The following is a 23,867-nucleotide window of genomic DNA, read 5'->3' on the forward strand; positions in this document are numbered from 1 at the left end:
AGAAACATGCTAGTTGCTAGATTAGTTAATTGTCACTAAGGTACACAAAAGTGTCTCTTGTTAATTTATGACCGTCTCCTACCCCACCTCTTTGTCTCACTCACTACTTTTTTACTTTTGCTTATTCACAAAGAGCACCTGGCAAACTTGAACGCCTCTCATTCAAGCAAAGTAACTATTCAGCAACTTGCTTGAGTGTAGCACACTCATATCTGTACTGATTTCAGTTACAGTTCCCAGTTCTGGGTTGCATAAGTGCCACATAAAAAAAAAGTGAGTGCTGAGCCTACTGGTAGGCCTCTCCTCCCCCACCCAAGCATCTGCTGTCAGCAGCAGGCTCAGCCAATCAGCTAGTTCCTTTCCCTATGCCACTTCAGCACACTGCCAAACAGCTGAGCTGATGGCGGCAGCTGGGTGGAGGGCACTGGGACCAGGGGGAAGAGCAAGAGGCGGGCCTGTGCAATGCATGGCCCAGATGCTGGGAGTGGAAGGGGCAGGCCCAGCCCCTTTGAGCCTTCTAGCCACTGAGACTGCAACCACAGCAGTTGCCCGAGAGCCTGACTGGGGAGGTGACTTCTCCCCGTCCTGGCTTAGGTGCCAGAATCCCCAGCAGCTGAGCCTAGGCAGGGAGCAGAAGCCAAGCTCTCTTAGGCAACTGCCAGTCAGAGCCTCCCCACACACACTACAAGGAGGCACTAGTTGAATATAGGACATCCATGGTGAAAGGGAAGGAGCATAGGTGGGAAGAGGAGGGGTGGGACATTGGGTAATGGGGTAGAGTGGAGATGGGGCACAGAATGGAATGGGGAAATCAAGCACTCTGCAGGAAATCTGGAAATTGGCACCTATGCTGGGATGATTTCGCTGGGGTTGGTCCTGCTTTGAGCAGGGGGTTGAACTACATGACCAACCCTAATCTTCTATGATTCTTAGATCACTCGTACATGACTAGCCCCATTCACTCACTTGCATAAAGTTATTCATGTAGTCATATGGGACTGTTCACATATATAGCTGTTTGTAAGACTGGGGCCAAAATAATCTCCAACAGTCTGGAGGTTTAGTTTGAGAAGACACAGGTATTATCACAAAGAATTATTTATCAAAACTAAAGTAAGGCTCATCCTATAATCCTTAGAACAGCCTTTGCTGCTCCTTTATAGTCATGTCCATTTCCTAACAGTCCAACAATGCTGCAGTCATTTTCCTCTGACAGACTTGAAGTGCAAGCCTGCATGCAAAAATTATGTTGTTTTCAGCTTCTAATTAATTAGTGCTATTAGCAAGTGCATATCCAGAACAAAAGTCAACTATTTTCCTCCACTTTAACCAGAAAGGACACTCTCTAAATGACTTAGCCACCTGCATTCTGCTACAAAGACCTTTTACATCTGCACTTGAAAGGGAATCCTCTGAACTGTCATTCATGTTAAAATTCGACACTTACGGACAAGGACTTAACAAGTCTTTGAACTTTCTCACCCATTATCAAGACAGTTTCCCCAATTATCACCTGTAATACCATTAACTCACAAACATCCCACTCTCCCTACCTTTAATATCAGCAATTCACAGACACTTACCTTCCTTCCTCCCCCTTCCCACCCCCCCGCATCCTCCTTCTGTTCTGCAATGTGATTTGTCCTTTTCATATTTGTTCATTTTTTTAAATTGTATCCTTTGGTATATATGGTTGTGACTACTTTCTTCCACTATTTGATCTGAGGAAGTGGGTCTGGCCCACGAAAGCTCATCATCTAATAAACCATCTTGTTAGTCTTTAAAGTGCTACATTGTCCTGCATTTTCCTCCACATCTGCTTAATGACAGCAAGTGCCATTCCCTCCTGAAGGGAGAGAACTCCCTTTGTAGAAAACTCTTGTGGGTTATAAACTCAATTTAAATCTATTAATTAAAGGGGCTGGTCCTGCTTTTTCTTAAACAATGGAGGGGACTTCAATATCGTGTAAAACAAGGAGAATCAAGTTTAAGATTTCAGAAACAGATACAATATTGTAGCACTGATTTTTTGCATTGAAGAATTACAAATCTCATGTTGCAACAAACAGCAGTCAAGACCCATTTCTTTGGAAAGTTACATAAATTCCAGAGACGGAGGAAGGATGAACATTCTAGTTTGCACACATGGTGCCAAATCCTGGTTTCATTAAATCAATCGGAATTTTTACATCAACTTCAATTGGTTCAGGGCTTGGACTGCAAATTATTTGCTTGTTTTCCTAAAATGTAAGCAGCTGGTCTGTTTCTTAAGTGCTGTTTCACCATTTTGACCTCTGAAAACTTCTGCTGTGTTAGCTTATTCGTAAGTATGCTGTAGCGGGTGGAAGTCTGATCTGACTGGCGTCCTTAGCAAAACTCCCACACTGGATCAGTATAGGACTCTGTGCGTAGCAAGCCTACTCTGACTCCCACTAAAACCCATAACAGGCCCAAAAAGCTCACAACTAGCACAACCATATTACTGGAAACACTTTCCCAGAACTGACCTTGAAAAAATGTCAGGACTTGGGAACTGCTAGCAGGGATAGTTCCTAACGAACCATCCCCTAAGCTCAGATGTAAGTGTATAGTAAAGTCAGCTTTAGCCATCTATGTGCAGAAGAGATCTCAACTGTACAACATACAGCTGCAATAACATTTAATATACAGATATTCTAGTTAGACAAATTACTCATGTCATCCAAAACCACGAAAAGCACTTTTCTACAGTGGTGGGGGAGACACATAGAAGCTAAAGAGACTAAAGAGTGAAAGCATTAATTTTTATTTTAGACTAGTACGCTCTAGTAACACAAAGACACAGGTGTCTTTAAAATTCTTTAGCACTTAATTAGAACAACCAAAAAGTAGTAAGAAGTAAATGTAATTAAGTACCTCTCCACATACCTCTATTTTTAGTCTTCCAACAGCCACTGATTCTTTTAGAAGAGACTTCATGTGAGTGCATGAAAATCTATTGCATGAAAATATCACACAACTACAATACAAACCTTGTCTCACACTACAGCTTAGAAAATCTCTTTGGTTTATGAACGTAAAGTGCTAGCTGTTGCCTGGATATTAAGGACACTATCCTGCATGGTGCTGAGTGCATTCCACTGCCACTGGGTGTGAAAGGCATTCAGCATCTCACAGGAGCACTCAGGACCTTTTAGGATTGTGCTCTAAGTTAATATATAACGAATGGTTCCATACCAGTGTGTGAAATCACCAAGTTAAATATATACTCACAAATCTGAAGCAACAGAAGAAATGAGCATTAGCTTATACTGGTGTTTCATTAAAACTCCCTTTTTAAAGAATTCTTGTATGTAACATTTGAGTTCATTTACTCATAGGACTGACTTACTGTGTCAAATATAAAATTAATATGTGGAGAAAGAACTTTGCAATTGCCTCAGTTAATAACCATAGATGTCTAGTTAAATTGTGCGGGTTACTATGGCTCAGAGTTCACCATGCATAAAGTGCATTTGACAATGTGGACAAAATGGCAGATCAAGAATAACACAAGCCAAACTTCCATCTGAATAGAATTTAAATGGGAACAAGCACTAAAGATAGCACAAAACATGCTCTCTATTTACACCTGTAAAAGTAATGATTGCTTGCAAAAAGATGAATTACTGTAGTAGATGAGTGAAAGGGAAACAGTCAAATAAGTTTGGAGCTTACTTATAACTCTGAAGGGTGCAAGACAGCATAGGAGGAGGGGAAATGAGCAGGCAGTGGACAGTGCAGCATTCAGAAACCATAAGTATAGTGCTATATGAAGACATAAGGAACACATACCTCTGAGGGTCTGTCTGCACTACAGCATGGATCAACACTGCAGCAAATTGATTCACCCGGGGTTGATTTAGCAGGTCTAGTGAATTAAATTGACTGCTGATTGCTTGGATGTAAACTCTGGTACTCCACCAGAATGAGATAAGGGGAGTTGATGGGAGAGTTTGACCCAACACAGTTATGGACCCTGTGGTAAGTAGAGCTAAGCTATGTCAACGTGAGTTAAACTACAAGGCTACATCTACATTGCGCATTCTTGTGCAAGATGATATGCAAATGAGGTGCGGCGATTTGCATACCTAATGAGCTGCCATTTTTGCACAAGAGGCTTTTGCACAAGGAGCAATCTACACTGCTCCTTCTTGCGCAAAACCCTCCTCTTATGCAAGAGCTTTTCTGCCGCTTATTTTCAGGAAATGTAGACATAGCCCAAATGTAATTCAAATTGACTTTTCCCCCTAGTGTAGAACTATCCTCAGGCAGTGTTCCTTCCAATTTTGCCCATGTATGTGTTGAATGAATTTTGTTATGTGCACCAATATGGAGATGAAGTGTCCATATTGCTTGGTGCACATAACAAGATTCATGGAGCTGACGGCTTTAGTGTGAGGGAGGAGGCTCAGGGTTGAGGGCTCCAGCTGGGAGTGTGAGCTCTGGGTTGGGACTCAAGTTGAGGGGCTCAGGGCTGGGGCAGAGGCTTGAGAGGGGTGTGAGGGCTTTGAGGTGAGAGAAAAGGAGTGGCCTTTACATTTGGATGCTTTAGATTTTGGGTTACCAATGAGGCACCTAAAATGAGTGGCCAATTTTGAATATTTTGGCTCTAGTAACTTGTCCAAGATCATAAACCAAGTCAGTGGCAAAACCAGAATTTAAACTCAGGATTCCTTACTCTTTACTTAATCTTACTCTTTACCTTCCTGCTGAAGATATGACTTCATTCTCGTGACTTATTCTGATTTGACAGCTCAGTCCCTCTCAAGCTAGAGCCAGAAGGCAGAGGCAATGACTCATTTAAAACTGTCAACATAGAAGAACTAAGAGCTAAGGAGAAAGGAGTCTGTCTCTCCATTTGTTTGGAATATAGCCCAGAACAGACAATTGTTCACAGAGCAAACTTGTTAAAAGAACTAATTTGTTGTAAATGAACTGTATTTGTTCACTGTGGTTCTTTAATACGTTCCATGGTTACTTAATGTAGAAGCAGCCATACCAGTCCAAAAGCACCTCCAGAAGGTCAATTAATCAATCATTCAGCAGGACCAGTTACAATAATACTTGTCAAAGTGTCAGTCAGTTAGCCAACTAGACTAGAACGTCTGATTCTCAGAGATGATGCGATTCCCATTCTATTTGTTTCCATTTAAATGCACATTTGCATGGTACTGAACACCTTTAATCTAAGTTCAGAGGAAATCCTGGGCATCCCAGCAACCTGAAAGTCAAGCCAGAAGTATCAGAAACTCAATGATATGCTAATTCAATCTTTAACTGCAGTGTCATGCTCTGTAAAAGCTGTGAGCATTTGCCTGCAGGATAGCAGATCACTCTCTCTGGTTCTCAATGGCTCCACTTAAGGCATGCTAAATGCCCCTCTTCTCCTGCAAATCATGAATAGGGATACCTAGAAAATATGGGCTGAAGAAGGTAAAGGTAAGCATTTCCAAGGACCATGTTCAGAGCTCTACAGCACTTTAGTGAAGACATTACAATCTTATGGAAGACCTTCTCCATCAGCATAGTTAACCCACCTCCCCAAGAGTCAGTAGCTATAGAAGTCTCAGTTCAATTCCTTAAGGGACAGATGTCCTCATCATCACAACCTCTAGTACTATTATCATTCTCGGCAGCAGAGTCAGCAGACCACTGAAGGACACAGGCCTGGACTCTACGTTACTCTGATAACACATATATGCTTAAATAGCACATATCTGTATGGGGGCTAGGATGCTACAACTGTGTCACTAAGGGGTGTGGATTTTTCAGACCCCTGAACAAGGTAGTTGTACTGATCTAGGCTTATAGTGTGGACCTAGCCTGATTTCTCCAGCAGGAATAGGGAAGTTCTTTGTCTGATTTCAGTGCATTCCAAGGCTATAAAACTAGGTCTCTGTGCTCAATTCAACAGCTGTCAAGTTCATGATAGCTGGAATATTCCAAAGTATTTGAGATCTTTGCAAATGTCACTGCCACTAGTTCACTGGTTTTCAACTTTCTCTCATTGGCGGACTCCTAAAAAATCTTAGACATAAGTTGTGGGCCCTTACTAGTCCTCAGACCACTTGCTGAAAACCACTGCACTAGTTAGACAAGGCGGGTGAGATAATGTATTTTATTGGATCAACTTCTGTTGGTGAGAGAGACAAGTTTTTGAGCCCCACAGAGTATGTGTACACACCAAAGAAAAACTCATGGGTGGCCAGTGCCATCTGACACTGGCTTGTGGGGCTGAGGCTCTGGAGTGGTTTCACTGATGTATACACATTCAGGCTTGGGCTGGAGCCTGAGCTGTGGGATCTTTCCCACCCCATCGGGCCCAAAGCTGGAAACCTACACAGAAATGAAACAGGTCTGTAGCCTGACCCCCTTATGCCTGAGTTGGCTGGCATGGGCCAGACTCTGGGTTTTTCTTTGCTGGGTAGACACACACAGAGCTCTACGCCCAGCATCATAGCAAAATGCAAGGTGGAAGGAGCTGTTTAGCATAAGTAATTAGCACCTATTGTAGGGGACATTTAAAGTGCAGTGCCTCTGACTGTAGAATGACTGCAAAGGTGTTAACAGACTACTATACATTGAATGGTCCCTTACAATGCATACTTAACTACTTATGCTGAGCAATCCCTTCCACCTTGCATTTTGCTGTGAGGCTGGGAGTATCTTTCCCAGACCTGAAGAAGAGCTCTGTGTGGCTCAGTCAAATGCTTGTTCCTCTCACCAACAGAAATTGGTCCAATAAAAGTTATTACTTCATCCCCCTTGTTCCTCTAATATCTTGGAACCAACATGACTACAACTACACTGCACTGCCATTAGCTGGAAGTCTCAGTTAAATTCCTAGCAGACAGATGTCCTCATTACAACCACTATTACCATCTGCCCTTGGTATCAACAGACTAACCAAGGATATAGGCTTGGACATGGTATTGCCCTGCTAACATTTACATGGCTAAGTTCCTTAATCTTAAGGCATATCTGTAAGACAGTGTAAGGAAGTCTGACTCCTGATTGCCATGCTGTACTTGTTCTATGAATAACAAAAATCCTTCTCTCTTCAGGGCTATCAATCTAGCAACTTTTCATTAGCACAACATTCACTTGCAGTTTTAATAAGTCTTTCACTACAGTATAAGCAGCAAAAAATGAATGATGAAATGGAAATAATATATCATTGTGTAGGCCACATCTGCATATTGTGTGTAAGTTTCATTGATAGCTCTTAAAATAAACGCAACAATTCCACACATAGGCCTGTACACAGGAATTTCTGGGGATACGTGTGCTTTTTTTTGTAAATGTGGATTGCAATTTTTTTAAATATAAAGACGTTCAAAATAGTCATGCAATGAGAGAGGTTAATGAAAAATTTGAGTGGAAACACTGGGAAATGATTGTTATAACATACTAAAATTTTATACAGTAATAAAGGTTTTATAAATTAGAAATCATTATCATTATAATTTATCATTTCAGCTGAGATCTTTGGATTCAAGAAGCAATCTACTATAAATCCCACAGAGGACATTATGATTTGGGAAGGGTCGGTGATTGTCACTCATCACCAATTGGGAGGGGAGCATTATCAATCACATATTAGATTGGCCAATAATTTTTGATGGGAGAGGGCACTCCAAGAATTTGGTAAGTGGTTGAACGGCACACTCTTCCATTATATTAATGAGGGAGGTGCAGGGATCTGGGATGAAGGTTGGGTGCAGAAAGGACCTTGGAGTATAGGATTGGGGTGTGGGATATGAGAGTTTGGGTGAAGGGGGGGATTGTGACTGAGGGCAATGAACTGTGGTACAGGAGGGGGTGCAGAGTCTGGGAGGGGAAAGTGACCGGAGGTAGGGATGCAGGGGCTTGGGTTGTGACCTGGGATAGGTGATTATATTGAAAGGCAGGACAGAATTCTGGCCTGGGGGAGGGGTATAGGAGGAGGGAATACAGGGTCTGAGAGGGGGTTATGACCTGAGAAAAGCTGTAGGAGGAAATGCAGTGTCTGGGAAGATGTATGGAGGCTGGAGCAGGGATGTGGAAGCTTTTGGTTACATAGGGTAGGGGTATAGGAGGGAGGCAGAGGATTTGGGGAGGGAGGAGCCAGGGTGCCAAAGGTAGGTTCTGGCTGAGACACCTTAGCTGATGACTCCCAGCCAGCAGCTCAGCAGGTTCTTTACCCAGGGTCCCTACCTTCCATGCCCCTGTACTGTTCACTGTAGATATAGGGGCTAGGGTTGCCAGATAGTTTCACAAAAAATACTGAACATGACAGGAAAAAAATTGGTTGAGCAAAAAAAACCCCAAATTGTTAAGAAAAAAACCGCGCACACAAAAAAGAGTCACGGTGCCTTTAAATCCCCACTCTCTCCCTCTCCCTACTAGACACAGCAGGGAAAGAATGTCCCAAGCATTTTACACGTCCGGTATTTTCTGTTTTTTTCTACTGTACGGAAGCCGCAATACAGGACACCAGGTAACCCTAATAAGGGCCATCTTTGCTGGGGGTGAGGGAGGGGCACTTCACGTGCTACATGTCCTGCAAACAGGCAGCTGCTATTGGCCTGAAACTGGCCAATGGGATTATGCTGGGGATGGGAACAGCTCTTAAAGCTTTCTCTCTTCCTTTCTGGGCTGAGTATTTAAAATAAAACTGCCCCACAGCCTCGTTTCCGAGCAGCGTGTGGATGGGGCGAGGCAAGTGAGGAGCCTGCTTGGGGCCCCCTGCAGCATCCAGATCCGGTGGCTTGGTGGGCCAGATTTGGCCCACAGGCCGTATTTTGCCCAGACCTGACTTAGATAGCAATGTCAGATGTTGGCCTTTTCTGAGGAACTTGTCTGTCTGTCTGTCTCCTTGTTTAGCTGGCTTTGCAGTTTCTGGAAGAGGATTCCATGATAGTAATGAAGATTGTACAACTATTGCCATGTTGGATATATGTTCTTTTAGCATTCCATGAGTTGCATGAAGGCTTTTTATATTGAAACTAGACGATTTACCCAGCTTTGTTACAGTCCTTAACTCAAGTAATTTTTTTTTAATAAAATGAGAATGTCCATGCTTCATTTAAATCAGGGGTGTCCAAACTTTTTTCAAAGAGGGCCAGATTTGAAGAAGTGAACATGCGTGAGGGCCGTCCCCGCACTCTCAGCCCCAAGGCGGAGGGCCCGCGGGGTCGGAGGCGGGCGGAGAGCGCAGGGCACGCCGGCCTCACGGCGGCCCGGGGGCAGGGCGAACCCGCAGCCAAGCGGGGGAGCGGGGCTGCGGACGTGCCCTACAGGGGAGGCTCTAGGACCGCAGAGGCCATGGGCGGCGGCGGTGCGGCTGGAGGCGGAGCGGCTGGAAGCGGCGCGCTGGGTGCGCCAGTTCAAAAGAGCGCCGGGGAGCCAGGAGAGGGGGAGGAAGCGGGGGCCGTATTAAACCGGAACACGGGCCGCAATTGGCCCGCGGGCCGGACTTTGGACATGCCTGATTTAAATCATTGCTCTGGGGTGCAGCTGTGGATGAGGGGTTCAGTGTGTAGGTTGCCCTGGGGAAAAAGGACTACCTCAGCCCTCTGTCATCACAGCAGCTTGGGATGAGGGATGGGGGAGGGGGGGTAGTGCAGGGGTTGAGACACCTCACCATGGCCACTGCAGCTCCAGCGGGCACAACCCAGGGAGGGGTGCATATCCCTTGGCTGGGGCAGATCCAGATTTATCTGCCCCCTGCAATTCCCCAGCCAGAGTGAAGAATGCAGCAAACTGTGCCCTCACTCCCTGATGAAGGGGAACAGCCAGCAACGTTCCTGTATGAATCAGGGGGGGAGAAGAGAGCTTTAGCCCCCCCACACACACACCTTCTCTAATGGGCGCTTGTGGGGTGAGGGCATTGGAAGTGGGGCAGCCTTGGAAGTTATGATAAGAGGAAGCTGTGTACCGAATTCGGTGTTCCTAGCTCTTACCATTTAGAAGGGGCTCTTGAACAAACAGACAAACACAAAGACAGACATACGCACCAGACAAACTCTGACAAATACATAGTAGACTAGCAGATTTACCTGGCATTTCCTGGGTTCTTCAGGGCAGGGGCCTGGCTGTGAGGGGGGTACAAGGGGCAGGGCCTATGGGATGTGGAGGGGCTCAGGGCGGGGGAGGGGGAGTGTTTTACCCAGAATGGGACTTTTCTTTCCCTTCAGCTTGGCCAGGGGGCATTTTCTCTCCCCCCAGCATTCCCTTGGTGTTTAAGGAGAGAACATGAGTAGCCACAAGAGGAAGGGGAGTGCGAGTAAAAATATAAGTGAATATGGTGCTGCTGATCAGCTGTTCCTTCTCTCTAGGCCAGTGTGTGATGACAGACACAGTGAGCCTCCCAAACTGGCCAGGGGACCTCCAGTTTCAGGTGACCTCTCCCAGGCTTCCCAACAGCTGCTTGTCTCCCATTTGGAAAGCCATCAAGCTGTGGGGAGGAGCTCTAGATTGTGTTTTTATGGTTACAATCCTCCCGGAGCACAGTCAGAGATTCTATGGTTAATCCTCCAAGACTCCCAACCAGAGAGACTTTAGGTACATCTGGACATAAGCAGGTTGGGAACTCTGCCATAGATAGTTCATCTACTGCAACAGTCTAGTTGTGGATTACACTGTGAGGGAGACCTGAGGAAGTGGGCAGAGAGAAGAAGGGACAGTCCAGACAGGAGGAAGACAGGGAAGTTAGGGATGAGGAAATGTATATATTTTAGAGAAGGAAGAGGAGAAGACGCAGGGAATTGATAGCTTTATAAGGGAACAAGATGGGGAATTCATGGATTGGGCTGAACTAGGGATTTACACAAATGAAACGTAATGTAAATTAACCTTTTCTCAGGTTTACACAACCAGTCACTTCAGTGATGCATGTAAATATGGTGAATGTTTTAGTCCTGGATCTTTAGGGTAAAAATACATCCAGTAACTCAAGAATGCTGTAATAAAACAGTGACAGAACATAGGACCATTAACAGAGTAAGAAGCTTTAGTGGAAATGGTATTAATGACCAATAAGGCTACTGGTTTCATCACTAAAGGTTTAAACTTATTTACAAGGTTCTTACTGATGAACTGGAACAATCCAATAACTTTCTTCTTACCTTATCATTACACTTGCAAATTCTTAACCCTCTAACAGGCAAGGAAGAAAGAGGCAAAAACTAAAGGCGACTTCTGAATGAAAGTACAGTCCTAGCTGAACAATTTGTAAAAAAGTCAACTTCCCTAAGATAATTTTAATGGTGTTTTGAAGTTGATATAGAGTCCTCATTGATTCTTTTCTACCAAATTATTAGTATCAAGTAGGAAATTCATTTTTAATGAAGTTTTTGTGCAAGATTTTTATTTACCCTGTCATATTAACTGCAATAGATTAATTAATGCACTTAGCTATTTCAGCAACAACTAGTACTACTTGGGTTTGCATTTGGTTTGTTTGGCCAGATAATGAGTTGATATTCAAATTGACGTATCTACATGCTGCAGGCTATTGAGAGACAGGGTTGTCTTGTAGCTAGAACAGCAGGATTCCAGATCCTGCAACTGATTCTGTGTGATGTTGGACAATAATTGTTTGTAAATGAAAAAGAAACTCTGGTGACATACTGAGCCAAGAGACTATAAACACAAGAATCATTACTGCAAGAAAGGTCTACCAGGGAAGGATGACAAGGATAATGAGACTTACTACTCCCACTGAAAGTGGTCAGCATTACAGGATATATATACAGATCAAGGATTTTTTGTAAGAAGTTATTTCCCCTCTGCTAAAAAACAGCATCAGTAACACCCTCTTTTTGTGAGCATCACATATGGGAATTGTTTCAAATTACTTATCTGTTTGCAGTAGCAGTAAACTATACATGAGCTCTTAAGTACAGGCAGTCCCCAGGTTACGTACAAGATAGGGACTGTAGGTTTGTTCTTAAGTTGAATCTGTATGTAAGTCGGAACTGGCATCCAGATTCAGCCGCTGAATCTGGACACCAGTTCTGACTTACATACAGATTCAACTTAAGAACACCAGGCGTCCCCAAGTCAGCTGCTGCTGAAACTGATCAGCAGCTGATTCCAGGAAGCCCGGGGCAGAGCAACTCTGCCTCGTGCTTCCTGTAGTCAGCCGCCGGTCAGTTTCAGCAGCGGCTGATTTGGGGACGCCTGGGGCAGAGCAGCTCGGGTGCTGCTGGGTTGGTCCAGTAGCGCGGCCGCTCCTTGGCGCTACTGGACCAACCCAGCAGCACCCCAGCTGCTCTGCCCCAGGCGTCCTGATTCAGCCACTGCTGAAACTGATCAGCAGCGGCTGAATCAGGACTCCTGGGGCAGAGTAGCTGGGGTGCTGCTGGGTTGGTCCAGTAGCGCCAAGGAGCGGTGCTGTGGGACCAACCGGCAGCGCCCCACCTGCTCTACCACAGGGCCCGGGCTTTGCTCCACATCTCCCTGGACTGCTGAGGGGGGCACTAGCTGTCCCCCCCCCCCAGCACACCAGAGAGACGCGGAGCAAAGCGGCGGAGGACCCAGGCCGGACCCGCAGCCGCTTCCAGATCAGCTGGAAGCGCCGAGTCCGGCCGGGTCCTCGTGGCTTTGCTCAGTGTCTCCCTGCTCTGCAGACCAGAGAGACGCTGAGCAAAGCGGCACAGGACCCGGGGCCGGACCCGCGGCGCTTCCAGATCAGCTGGAAGCACCGCGGGTCCGGCCCCGGGTCCTGCGCCGCTTTGCTCAGCGTCTTCCTGGTCAGCGTCTCCCTGGTCAGCGTCTCCCTGGTCTCCCTGATCTGGAAGCGCCGCAGGTCCGGCCCTGGGTCCTGCGCCGCTTTGCTTCCCGTCTCCCTGGTCTGCTGGCTCCCGCAGCAGACCAGGGAGACGGGGAGCAGCTTTTCTCGCCCCAGAGGAGGCGGGCGGCGGGACCAGGCGTCCCGCCGCTCCAGTCCTCCGGGGCGAGAAAATCCCCGTTCGTATCTGCGGATCCGACATAAGTCGGATCCACGTAACTCGGGGACTGCCTGTACCTGAAGTTCTCTGACCATGTGCAGCCAAGCGCTAGTTGCCATTCCTACACATTTATAAAAGTCTGTTTTATTTTCTCACCTTAGGGATGGAAAAATTTAAGTTGCAGTGATAGATGAAAGATAAGCACATTGGATGCCAAAGATATCTAAGCAGTGCAACCAAATTTCATCCAAGGCAATTAAATATGGATTTAACATCACCATTAGCATGACTACCATAAGAATGTCTCTACCTTTTACAGGAAAAAATTTCATGAAGACAACAACCCAAGATAAAGAATGAGCTTGTCACTCACTAAGTATAATATGCATCTGTTATAAATGAGCGAGATCAAGCTCACTTGACAAGAGAACAGAAGCCTGACTAAATTTGATAGGGCTATATCATGAATAGAGGATGCAAAAACTGGCTCTCTCTATGACATCTTGTACACCATGACTGGAGGAATGAAGGATAGCTAATGTAGCACCAATATTTTAAATGGCGTCTACAGGTGCTCCTGGCAATTAAAGGCCAGTAAGGCTAACTTCAGTCCTGGACAAATTGATTGAAACTACAGTAAAGAACAGAATTGTCAGATGCATAGATGAACATACTTTGCTGGGTAAAAGTCAACATGTTTTTTGTAAAGGGAAATCATGCCTCACCAATCTACTAGAATTATTTGAGGCTGTCTACAAGCATTTGGACAAATGAGTTGCAGAGGATATAGTGAACTTAACATTTCCAGAAAGCCTTTGACAAGGTCCCTTACCAAAGGCTTTTAACCAAAGTAAGCTGTCATGGGATAAGAGGGAAGGTCCTCTCATGGAGTGATAACTGGTAAAAGATAGTGAACAAAGGACAGGAATAAAATGAGGAGTACAGGAGCTGCTGAAAAAGCTCCCCACTGTCAGCAGAGCTGCGGCTACACTTTACTTCACTTTCAACATTGAGCCTGATCGGCACAGTGTCGGAACGTGAGTATGCAAATGAAGCCCGGGATATTTAAATCCTGGGCTCATTTGCACTTCCGAAGTGCTTGATTTGCATCCCTCTCTAGACACAGCCTAGGTGCAGATCAGATCAGTCTGAAGGCAGCTCTTAATTACTCCAGGAGGCTAAAGTTGTCCCCAGTCGGCCCCAGAATTGTAAAGCTGCAAAAGTTGTATAGCATGATGTTTATTCACCTTCTACTCCTGCATCAAATTCACCTAAACTGGATTTGAAAATCTGGGTCCAAGACTGACTGACTTTTACCAAAAGTACTAGAAAATCTTTACTACTCTGAAAGGATTAATGGAGGCCAGATGGGCCAATTAACCTATTAGGCTGAAAGCTGGGACAATTAAGGCTGAGAAGAAAACCTTAATTAGAGGATGCTCACTTGTGTGAACAGACAAGCAGAATTCTATAAAGCCAGGGAGCAGACAGCAGAAAGGGGCTCTAGGGACATAGATGCTGATTTCCCCTCTAGCCAGGGCCGGCCTGAGCTCTTTTGGCACCCTGGGCGCACGGCGCCGCCCCAGGAGCACGGCGCATGCGCGGGCCCGCCCCCTCAGGGAGTACGGGCCCGCCCGCAGTATGCACAGCGCATGCGTGGGCCGGCCACGGCTGCTGGCGCACAGCCCGGGGCCCGCCCCCGGGGTGCACGGTACATGCGCTGCCTGGCCCAGCCAGTGCTGCTGGCGCACGTGCCGGGACATGCAGGGCCCCGCAGCCATGGGGGGGAGGACGCTGCTGGCCGGTGCCGCAGGGACGTCGCGTGCCCCTTACAGCTGCCATCAGGCGCCCCTCATCGGTTAGTGCCCCGGGCAGCTGCCCAGCCTGCCCATGCCTCAGTCTGGCCCTGCCTCTAGCCAGAGTTGCTCAGTGCCTTTTGTCTGCCCCAGGCCTGGATTTCCTCTCCTTCCCCCCATTCCATCTTCTTTCACCAATCCCCCGCCCCATCTCTTCCTGCTCCTGCTCTGCCCCTGCTTCAATTCTACTCCTGCCATCAACCTGCCTCTTCCCTGTATGCACCCCATCCCCATTCTTCCTCCTTCTTGATGAATCCTGATTGTCACAACACAGTTGTGTGTGGCAGATCAGAGGAGCTGGAAGGGGAAGGAGTTGGACAGTGGGGCTGCCAGGACACAGTAGGGAGAAGAGAGAATTTTTGCTGCTGGTTGAGCACCAGCTAAATTTTCCTTGTAGGTGTTCCAGCTTTGGAGCATCACAGAGTGGATACCTATGTGTAGGGAAGCAGTTTGCAGTCCCTCCCTGGGGGGAGACAGGAGAGTTTCTGATACAGAAATTAGAACAATAGAATCATAGAATACTAGGACTGGAAGGGACCTCGAGAGGTCATCGAGTCCAGTCCCCTGCCCTCATGGCAGGACCAAATACTGTCTAGACCATCCCTGATAGACATTTATCTCACCTACTCTTAAATATCTCCAGAGATGGAGATTCCACAACCTCCGTAGGCAATTTATTCCAGTGTTTAACCACCCTGACAGTTAGGAACTTTTTCCTAAAGTCCAACCTAAACCTCCTTTGCTGCAGTTTAAGCCCATTGCTTCTTGTTCTATCTTCAGAGGCCAGGAAGAACAAGTTTTCTCCCTCCTCCTTATGACACCCTTTTAGATACCTGAAAATCGCTATCATGTCCCTTCTTAATCTTCTCTTTTCCAAACTAAACAAGCCCAATTCTTTCAGCCTTCCGTCATAGGTCATGTTCTCTAGACCTTTAATCATTCTTGTTGCTCTTCTCTGGACCCTCTCCAATTTCTCCGTATCTTTCTTGAAATGCGGTGCCCAGAACTGGACACAATATTCCAACTGAGGTCTAACCAGCACAGAGTAGAGCAGAAGAATGACTTCTCGTGTCTTGCTCACAACACACCTGTTAATGCATCCCGGAATCATGTTGGCTTTTTTTGCAACAGCATCACACTGCTGACTCATATTCAGCTTGTGGTCTACTATAACCCCTAGATTCCTTTCTGCCATACTCCTTCCTAGACCGTTGCTTCCCATTCTGTATGTGTGAAACTGATTGTTCCTTCCTAAGTGGAGCACTTTGCATTTGTCTTTATTAAACTTCATCCTGTTTACCTCAGACGATTTCTCCAATTTGTCCAGATCATTTTGAATTATGACCCTTTGGTATCATCTGCAAACTTAATAAGCGTACTTTCTATGTCAATATCTAAATCGTTGATGAAGATATTGAACAGAGCCAGTCCCAAAACAGACCCCTGCGGAACACCACTGGGTATACCTTTCCAGCAGGATTGTGAACCATTAATAACTATTCTCTGAGTACGGTAATCCAGCCAGTTATGCACCCACCTTATAGTAGCCCCATCTAAGCTGTATTTGCCTCGTTTACTGATAAGAATATCATTAGACCACAGTTACTCTCTGAGAGGAAGGAGTTTGGTCTGGCAAATCCAGATGAGTGGTGCCAGGTTCAGGATGGTGCAGAACTTAGCTGCTGCTGTTTGCAGGGTTCCTGAGTGGATCCCCAGAACAGCAAGGAGGTGGCGCCACCTGTGATGAGTGGGATCTATGACTCTACTGTTATCATAAACAGCTAAAGTGAGACTGCATGTCTCAAAACAAATTAGCAAAATACTGTGTGATGCTGTGTCCTGATTTTTTTTTAAAGGATCTGTTAATTTGCACACACAACGATTAGTCCCCAATCTTGCCAGGGACTCTGCAGTGGGGTCTCCCACACAACTTCCTTGCAGGATCAGGTGCTTGCTCTGCAAAGGGTCTCCCATTCACTTGAGAGCATTAGTGTGTTTTTACCGTATAATATTTCACTTCAAAATCAAACATTTGACAATACTTACGGGACTGACTTAGTCTCAAGGTCTCTAGTGTTCATCTAAAGCTGAACAAAAAGGTTCCCTGCTTAATTACTAGCTCACACTTTGAAGTTAGTGTGTTACTAATGAAAGGAACAAATGCTTCATATAATTTAGTTTCTGCTCAGTAACCCTTTGCCATCTGTATCCAATTTAACTAATGACCTAATAATCATTTACTCAGAAAACCCCAGGAAGCATTAACTACACTGCGTCGAAGTGTCTCTTAAAAACAACTTAGAGAACTTTAAAAGACAATCTTACTTTAAAGCATTACCCTTTCTTCTCCAGGCTAGGATAAAAGCTCAGCTGTGTTTTCTGTCACACTGAGAGGCCAGCTTGTAATTTCAGCAAAGTTTTCATTCATACCAAGCAATTTAACATTCCGGGTGGCCATGCTCCTAGCTGTCTTTGTAATTTCAATGTGTCCTATATCCCTACCCGCTCCATCAGCTCTGCTCACTCAGGCCTCCTGCAATGACACCTCTTTTGTCACACACTGATCCTTTATTGTCACCATACCAACTATTTAGCACTGTCTGCATACAAAATGAGGTTCCTAAATATGCATCCTACTTTGGATTCCTGCTCCCATTTAAGAATCTATAGCAATGTGGGATTGGAAGGGACCCTGAGACTTCAGACCTTTAGGCCTGGTCTACACTGTGTCAGGAGGTCAAAGTAAGATACACAGCTCCAGCTATATAAATTACACAGGTGGAGTTGATGTATCTTACATAATGTTTCTGCACTGTCCACACAGTGAGATGCCGATGGGAGCAAATGCTCCCATTGGCTTCTTTTACTCCTCATGAGAAACAGGAGTACTGGTGCCGATTGGGGTACCCTTTAAGTTGGATCTAGTGGGTCTATACCAGTGTTCCCTCTAAGATTTTCCATCTGTGAGCGGGGTGAGTTTTATCTTGTGCACCAATATTGTGGTCATGTGTGCTTGTTCGGATGTGTCCCATTGTGGCACCTACCCATTACTAAAAAATTATATATGTATAATTTAAATTGCTATGCAAGAAAAAGTACTAAAAATGGATAATTAACAAGGTGCATGACCCTGTACCCACCCACCCTGAAAACCATCCAGATTGCTGCCCCCTGCCCATACTGTGTGCCCCACTGCCTGTGCCCCCATCAGGACCACACACAGTCAGCTGGCACCTGTATAGGTCTGGCTAGCTGCCTATCCCCACACACACCGTGTAATTGTGCCCAGCCTTGCAATTTGCCCCTCCCATATGCCACCAGTATAAATGCCAGGGCCATGCTATCTGACCCCCAAACACAAACAGCCAGTACTTGGGCTCAGGGCCCACAGCCAAAGCACCACTGCCCAAAGACCTGTACACAGCCCCACATCACCAGTTTCACCCCTTCCCCATCTCCCAGTGGTCTGTGCCCAGCCCCACACCTCGCCCGTTCTCCCTCCTACATCTCCCAGAGACCTGTGTCTGACCCCGCACCTTGCCCTCTTCCTCCCCCGGCCAATTTACCTGCACCCAGTACCTCCCCTCACCACAGATGGCTGGTGCCTTTGCCCCCCACCCAGCCAACCCCGATACTAGCCCTGCTACTCTCCTACATGGGCTCCCACGTGGCAGCGTCAGCTGTGGCCCTGGCCCTGGCTGCCCGAGCAGCCTCCTGCTGCCTGCCACACGATTTCTCTGGCCCCGGACACTGGAGCAGTCTCTTGACGCCAGCCACATGGCTCTGCCTAAGACATTTTTTCTGTGTGCCTGGGCAAGTGTGCAGCTGAGGGAACCTTGGTCTTTATTACATCTGCTAAATCGAACCGCTGAAGATTGACCGTGGCAGCGTCGATCTTACGGGTAGCATAGACATGCTGTTACAGCTAATCCTACAAGCTATCTGTATGTCTTCTTCATCCCACTTTCTAAATACAGACAGTGGCTCAAAACGCCAATGTTTATCCCTTCCCCTTTTTTCTGAAATAATTTTGCGTGAATAAGAAGTTTTAAAAAAATCCAAGTTTTACTGCAAGTAGCATTCTGAGAGCCAAGTGTCAAAAACCAGCAAGCTCTTTAGTATACTGTTTTCTCTATCTGGGACCAATCTGCTTTGATTGACAATGCCTCAATTCTCTCTTCAAGGAGAGCATCCATTTTAAAATGTACTTCAAAATGCACCTTTTCAGGGACTGGAGGTCATTATGTGGATGAAATACTGCATAACAAGACTTATTTGTGATTTAAATTTGTGTGAGAGAGACTTAAAAAATGGCTGAATTAATCGAGGCTTCTTATTGTCTGTAGTCAATGTGTGCAAACCTTTCCTTCCCCTTCAATATTCCCATCAGGGAGACAAAGGAGGAAAGGATAGTCAGGGGTTGTTAGATAGTATAAATCCTTCAGCAATCAAGATGTGTAATCCTTTGTAAGGGCACATGCATTTCCCTTCCTAAATTGGTATTGCTTGTCATTAAGAATATCTTCATGCAGATAAGATGACACCCTTTGTATTTCACAGATCATCTGTTCAAATCTACATTTCATTAGCACTCGTGCCCACTTGAAACTGGCATATTACTGTGTGGTAGCCAACTCTTACCACAATAAAAACAACAAAGAGTCCGGTGACTAAAGACTAACATTTATTAGGGTATTAAAGCATAAGCTTTTGAGAGCTACAATTCACTTCCTCAGATGCTGAAGAGAAAAAGAAAGACAGAAAAAAAAACCAGAGATGATATGATAACAAAGCTAATTAAATCAGAATGGATGTGGCTTATCTCCAATAGTATAGCTTATTAGTGATAATCTGGAAGTACAGCTATATTTTTAATGGAAGATTTTTGGAGCAAAGTCATGGCAACAATAAAATATTGGGATAGATTTTTGCATATTACTGGTACAAAACTAAGGCCTGATTCTGAAAACCATTTCTTATGCATGCAGATAGCTTTGATGGTAACAATGGAAGTATTCATGCAGGATCAATTTCTCAAATACAGTAGTAGCACCATGAAAATACAGGGGTAACTTGATTATAAGCACTTAAATGGGCCGCACTAACCTGATGATGAGCTCTTGAATCTAGCAAAAAAGAATATAACAAGATCCAGTTGCTGAAAACTGAAGCCAGGCGATTCAAACAGGAAATAAGGCATCCATTTAATAGTGACGATAATGACTAAGTTGTCCCATTTGTTAAAATACATGGTGGAGTCTTCATCACTAGCCATTTAAAAATCAAGATGGGATTTTTTTTTCAAAAAGATATGCTATAGCTCAAATAGAAATTACTTCTGGAAAGGTTTATGGTCTGTGTTATGCAGGGCATCCCACCAGACTGAGGATCATCCTTCTGGCTTCAGTTTTATATATCCTGATATAGTGATGACATATAAACCAGGAGCAAGTGTCCTTCTATGGGAAGCCATGGTACAAAAGGTATGCCTGCCTCAGATTCTCTCCTTCAGAGTCACCAGTATTTCTGTCAGTCTGTCTTGCCTCAGTAATGTCACAAAAATACCGGACACACTTGACATTGCATCACAATCTACATTACATCTTATTTAGAAAATACCGGACCATTTATATTTTCTCAATTTGTTTCCCGAACAGAAAGCTCAAATACTGGACTGTCCTGTTCAAAACCAGACACCAGGCAACCCCATACCTAGTTCCTTGATACCTATACACACACTGGAATATTATGGGCTTTTCTTCTGTCCTCATCCATCCTTTTATCAGGACTCCAACCCTATCCCTTCCAGCTGGACTGCAACCCCACTCTTCCCTGCAGGAGCCCTCACCCTCACCCTCACCCTGTTGTATCTTCTGGCATAACGAGGCATAACGGAGCGGTAGACAAAGGCTTCCCTTGTCAACTGCTTCGCATCTAGACTGCCGCGCTGTGCCAGATCAGATGGTGTCGACACAGCGCGGCGACCATTTTTATTTTAATGAAGCGGGGATTATTTAAATCCCCGCTTCATCGACTATGTCGGGTAAACTACTTTACATAGCTCTGTCGATGGAGCTATGTAGTCTAGATGCACCCTTAGTGAAGATGCTACCTTCATTGAGTTTCTCCCCTCAGTGCAGGTACTCCATCTCCCTGAAAGGCAGTAACTATGGTGATGAGAACCCATCCCCACCCTCCAGTCAATACAACATTGCCTAAATGGGGGTGGTTAGGTCAATATAACTGCATTGCTTAGAGGCAATTCAGTTATACCAACGGGAATTGGTAGCGTAGGCCCAGCCTCTGTGTCAGTCTGTCCACTGGACAGTACTTGACTATTCACACCCACCTCCTCTCCCGATAAGGCCTTTTGAACTGTTTACTGTCCTTTTGATGTCTGGGCTCCCAGGCTGGCAAAACAAGGCTTGCCTCTTCACTGGAGACAGGATCTCCCCCAGTTGTCTTTCAAGGATGTGCTGAAATGTTCTTATCTGGGAAGCCTTCCTGTTTGTTTTTTCCACAGAGCCCCCTATTAAGTTACATCAGTACATTCATATAAAAAAGTCTTATAACACACTGTGCAATAACTTCACGTCACTCACCATATCTCAATTCGTAAAGTTATTACATCTGCCACAAATGGAGTACCCAAATGCTGTTGCCAAGGCAGAAGTCCACCATTCTGTGGCAAAAACAAAATATGTGAGCAAGGGATGATGCACAGGTGGAAACAGATATGTGAGGATCAGAGTACAGAGTTTAGGTAACGTAGTCTATCCACCCATCCCATGCTGAAATAGACTGTTTGTAATGTGTGGCAGAGAATTATAATGGAACCTTTTACTCTGTACTAGTCACCTATTGATACAATGGTCTGAGTGTCACTGCAAATACCTCCGTAAGACGCAAGACATTTTTATCACAAAAATGGAAGGATACTTTTTAAAAAGTAACGGAACCACTAAGTCCTCTCTCTTCCCTTGTGCTTTTTCCTGGAGTGTCCAGCTGGGGAGTTACACTGGTGTAATTACGGCAGTCAGCTTCCCCATGTAAACAAGTCCTTCACACATTTCTCATTTTAGAGCCTAGCACTTAACCAATTTAGAAAGGCTGATTAGTCAATCCCACCATAAGGATCATCAAGTTTATGAGCACATGGCCTGCAAAATGACTTTTAATTCCTAGCACAAGAAATGTTAACGATAGAAAAGATGATCTCTGCTAAATAATATTTGGAGTCCTACATAGACATAAGAACATAAGAACGGCCATACTGGGTCAGACCAAAGGTCCTTCTAGCCCAGTATCCTGTCTATCGACAGTGGCCAGCACCAGGTGCCCCAGAGAGGGTGGATTGAAGACAATGATCAAGCGATTTGTCTCCTGCCATCTCTCTCCAGCCTCTGACAAACAGAGGCCAAGGACACCATTTTATCCCCTGGCTAATAGCCTTTTATGGACCTAACCTCCATGAAATTATCTAGCTTCTCTTTAAACTCTATTATAGTCCTAGCCTTCACAGCCTCCTCTGGCAAGGAGTTCCACAGGTTGACTACACGCTGTGTGAAGAATAACTTTCTTTTATTTGTTTTAAACCTGCTACCCATTAATTTCATTTGGTGACCTCTAGTTCTTCTATTTAGGGAACTAATAAATAACTTTTCCTTATCGGCCCTCTCCACACCACTCATGATTTTATAGACCTCTATCATATCCCCCTTCATATTCATATTCATTATGTGTATTGCAGAAGTGCCTACACAGGCTCCAACCACAGATCAAGCCCCCACTGTGCTAGGCACTGTGCATATACATCACATACACACACACACACACACACACACACACACACACACACACACACACACACGATAATCTTAACGGGAAGTATAACTTTCTTATATAAGTAGAGAAAATCCAGCCAGTCTCTCCAAAAGCTTCTGAACAGAGATGTGAGATGGGCAGCAGTTCTTGCTGCTCGTGACATGGTTACTCTACCATATAGAATGTGATGCCCTTCTCAGGAAGCTGTGGGGGCAGAGGGGAGTTGTGGCATGTGCACAGGGAAGTCAGAGGTAGAAGAGCAATGGTTAAATGGGGTGGTATGTACTCAGGTGTGGATATGCCTGAAAGGCAAGGTGGAAAGCGGTGGTAGAATAGGATAGGGACAGCACAGGTGGAAGGGGATGGTATGTGTGCAGGCAGGGATGGCAGAGCAGTGGTGGAATGGTGTAGCATGTGTGCAGGAAGGACTGGAGCAGTGGAATGAAATACTTGCAAAGAGGGCAAGATGAAGAGTGGTGAGGGAATAGGTTATGTGCTGGAAGGGCTAGGGTGGACATGGGATGAAGAATAGGATTCTGTGAAAAGCGGGATATTTGTAAGAAATTTAGGGGTGAGCCTAATTGTCTAGAATACATACAGGTGGAAGGGCTGGAGACTAAGGCTTTGTCTACACTACACAGTGTTTAGTGACGTGCCTTGTTGCTAAAAGCTGGACAGTGTAGTTACTAATGGACTGGTAGCACTTTAAAGACTAACAAAACATGTAGATGGTATCATGAGCTCTCTTGGGCACAGCCCACTTCTTCAGATGACCAGAGATATGCGTTTAGGATGTGCACACCCAAAATAAATAGGAGACGGGAAGGGGAAAAAAAGGAAGGAGGGTTGGAGACAGAGAGCTAGAGGGAATCAGTAAGTATCTGAAGATTGGGAGTTAAAATGAAGCAGATACATGTTTTGTTAGTCTATAAAGTGCTACCAGACCATTTGTTGTTTTATTCTGTAACAGACTGACTCGGGTACCCCCGAAGCTCGCCTGTAAAACACTTCCATCCCCAACAAGCAGTGTTTGCGTTGTCGATAGGAGAGTGCTCTTACAACAACACGCTGTTCCAACAGGCACTGGTGGTAAAACTTTTGTCTTTTGGTGTGTGTGGGGAGGTAGCACCTTTGAATGATGAAAGTTTTATTGTTCAACTGCCAGTGTAGACATAGCCTAGGAACAGGTTACCTGCGAGAATTGTATTGGAACGGGACAGGTTCAGAGATG

At 45.3% G+C, this 23,867-nt stretch overlaps 1 protein-coding gene across 6 annotated transcripts in view; it reads right to left on the minus strand.

The window, feature by feature from the left end:
- Positions 1–23,867, minus strand: part of SPATA13 (spermatogenesis associated 13) — a 130,889-nt gene that overhangs the window by 105,559 nt on the left and 1,463 nt on the right. For 2 of the 6 annotated variants that reach the window (XM_006138885.5, XM_014581469.4), the window contains one exon: positions 21,415–21,494. The exons of 2 other annotated variants lie outside the window; for them this stretch is intronic. In XM_006138885.5, the coding sequence (XP_006138947.2) occupies positions 21,415–21,417 (3 nt within the window). In that variant the 5' untranslated portion in view covers positions 21,418–21,494. Of the gene's footprint in view, positions 1–2,907; positions 4,751–21,414; positions 21,495–23,867 lie in introns of those variants that run through there. 2 more of the 6 variants (XM_075919261.2, XM_006138883.5) reach the window with 2 other exon arrangements.

Source organism: Pelodiscus sinensis, chromosome 1, assembly GCF_052426305.1.
Source record: "Pelodiscus sinensis isolate ZL-2025 chromosome 1, ASM5242630v1, whole genome shotgun sequence".
NCBI lineage: Eukaryota > Metazoa > Chordata > Testudines > Trionychidae > Pelodiscus > Pelodiscus sinensis.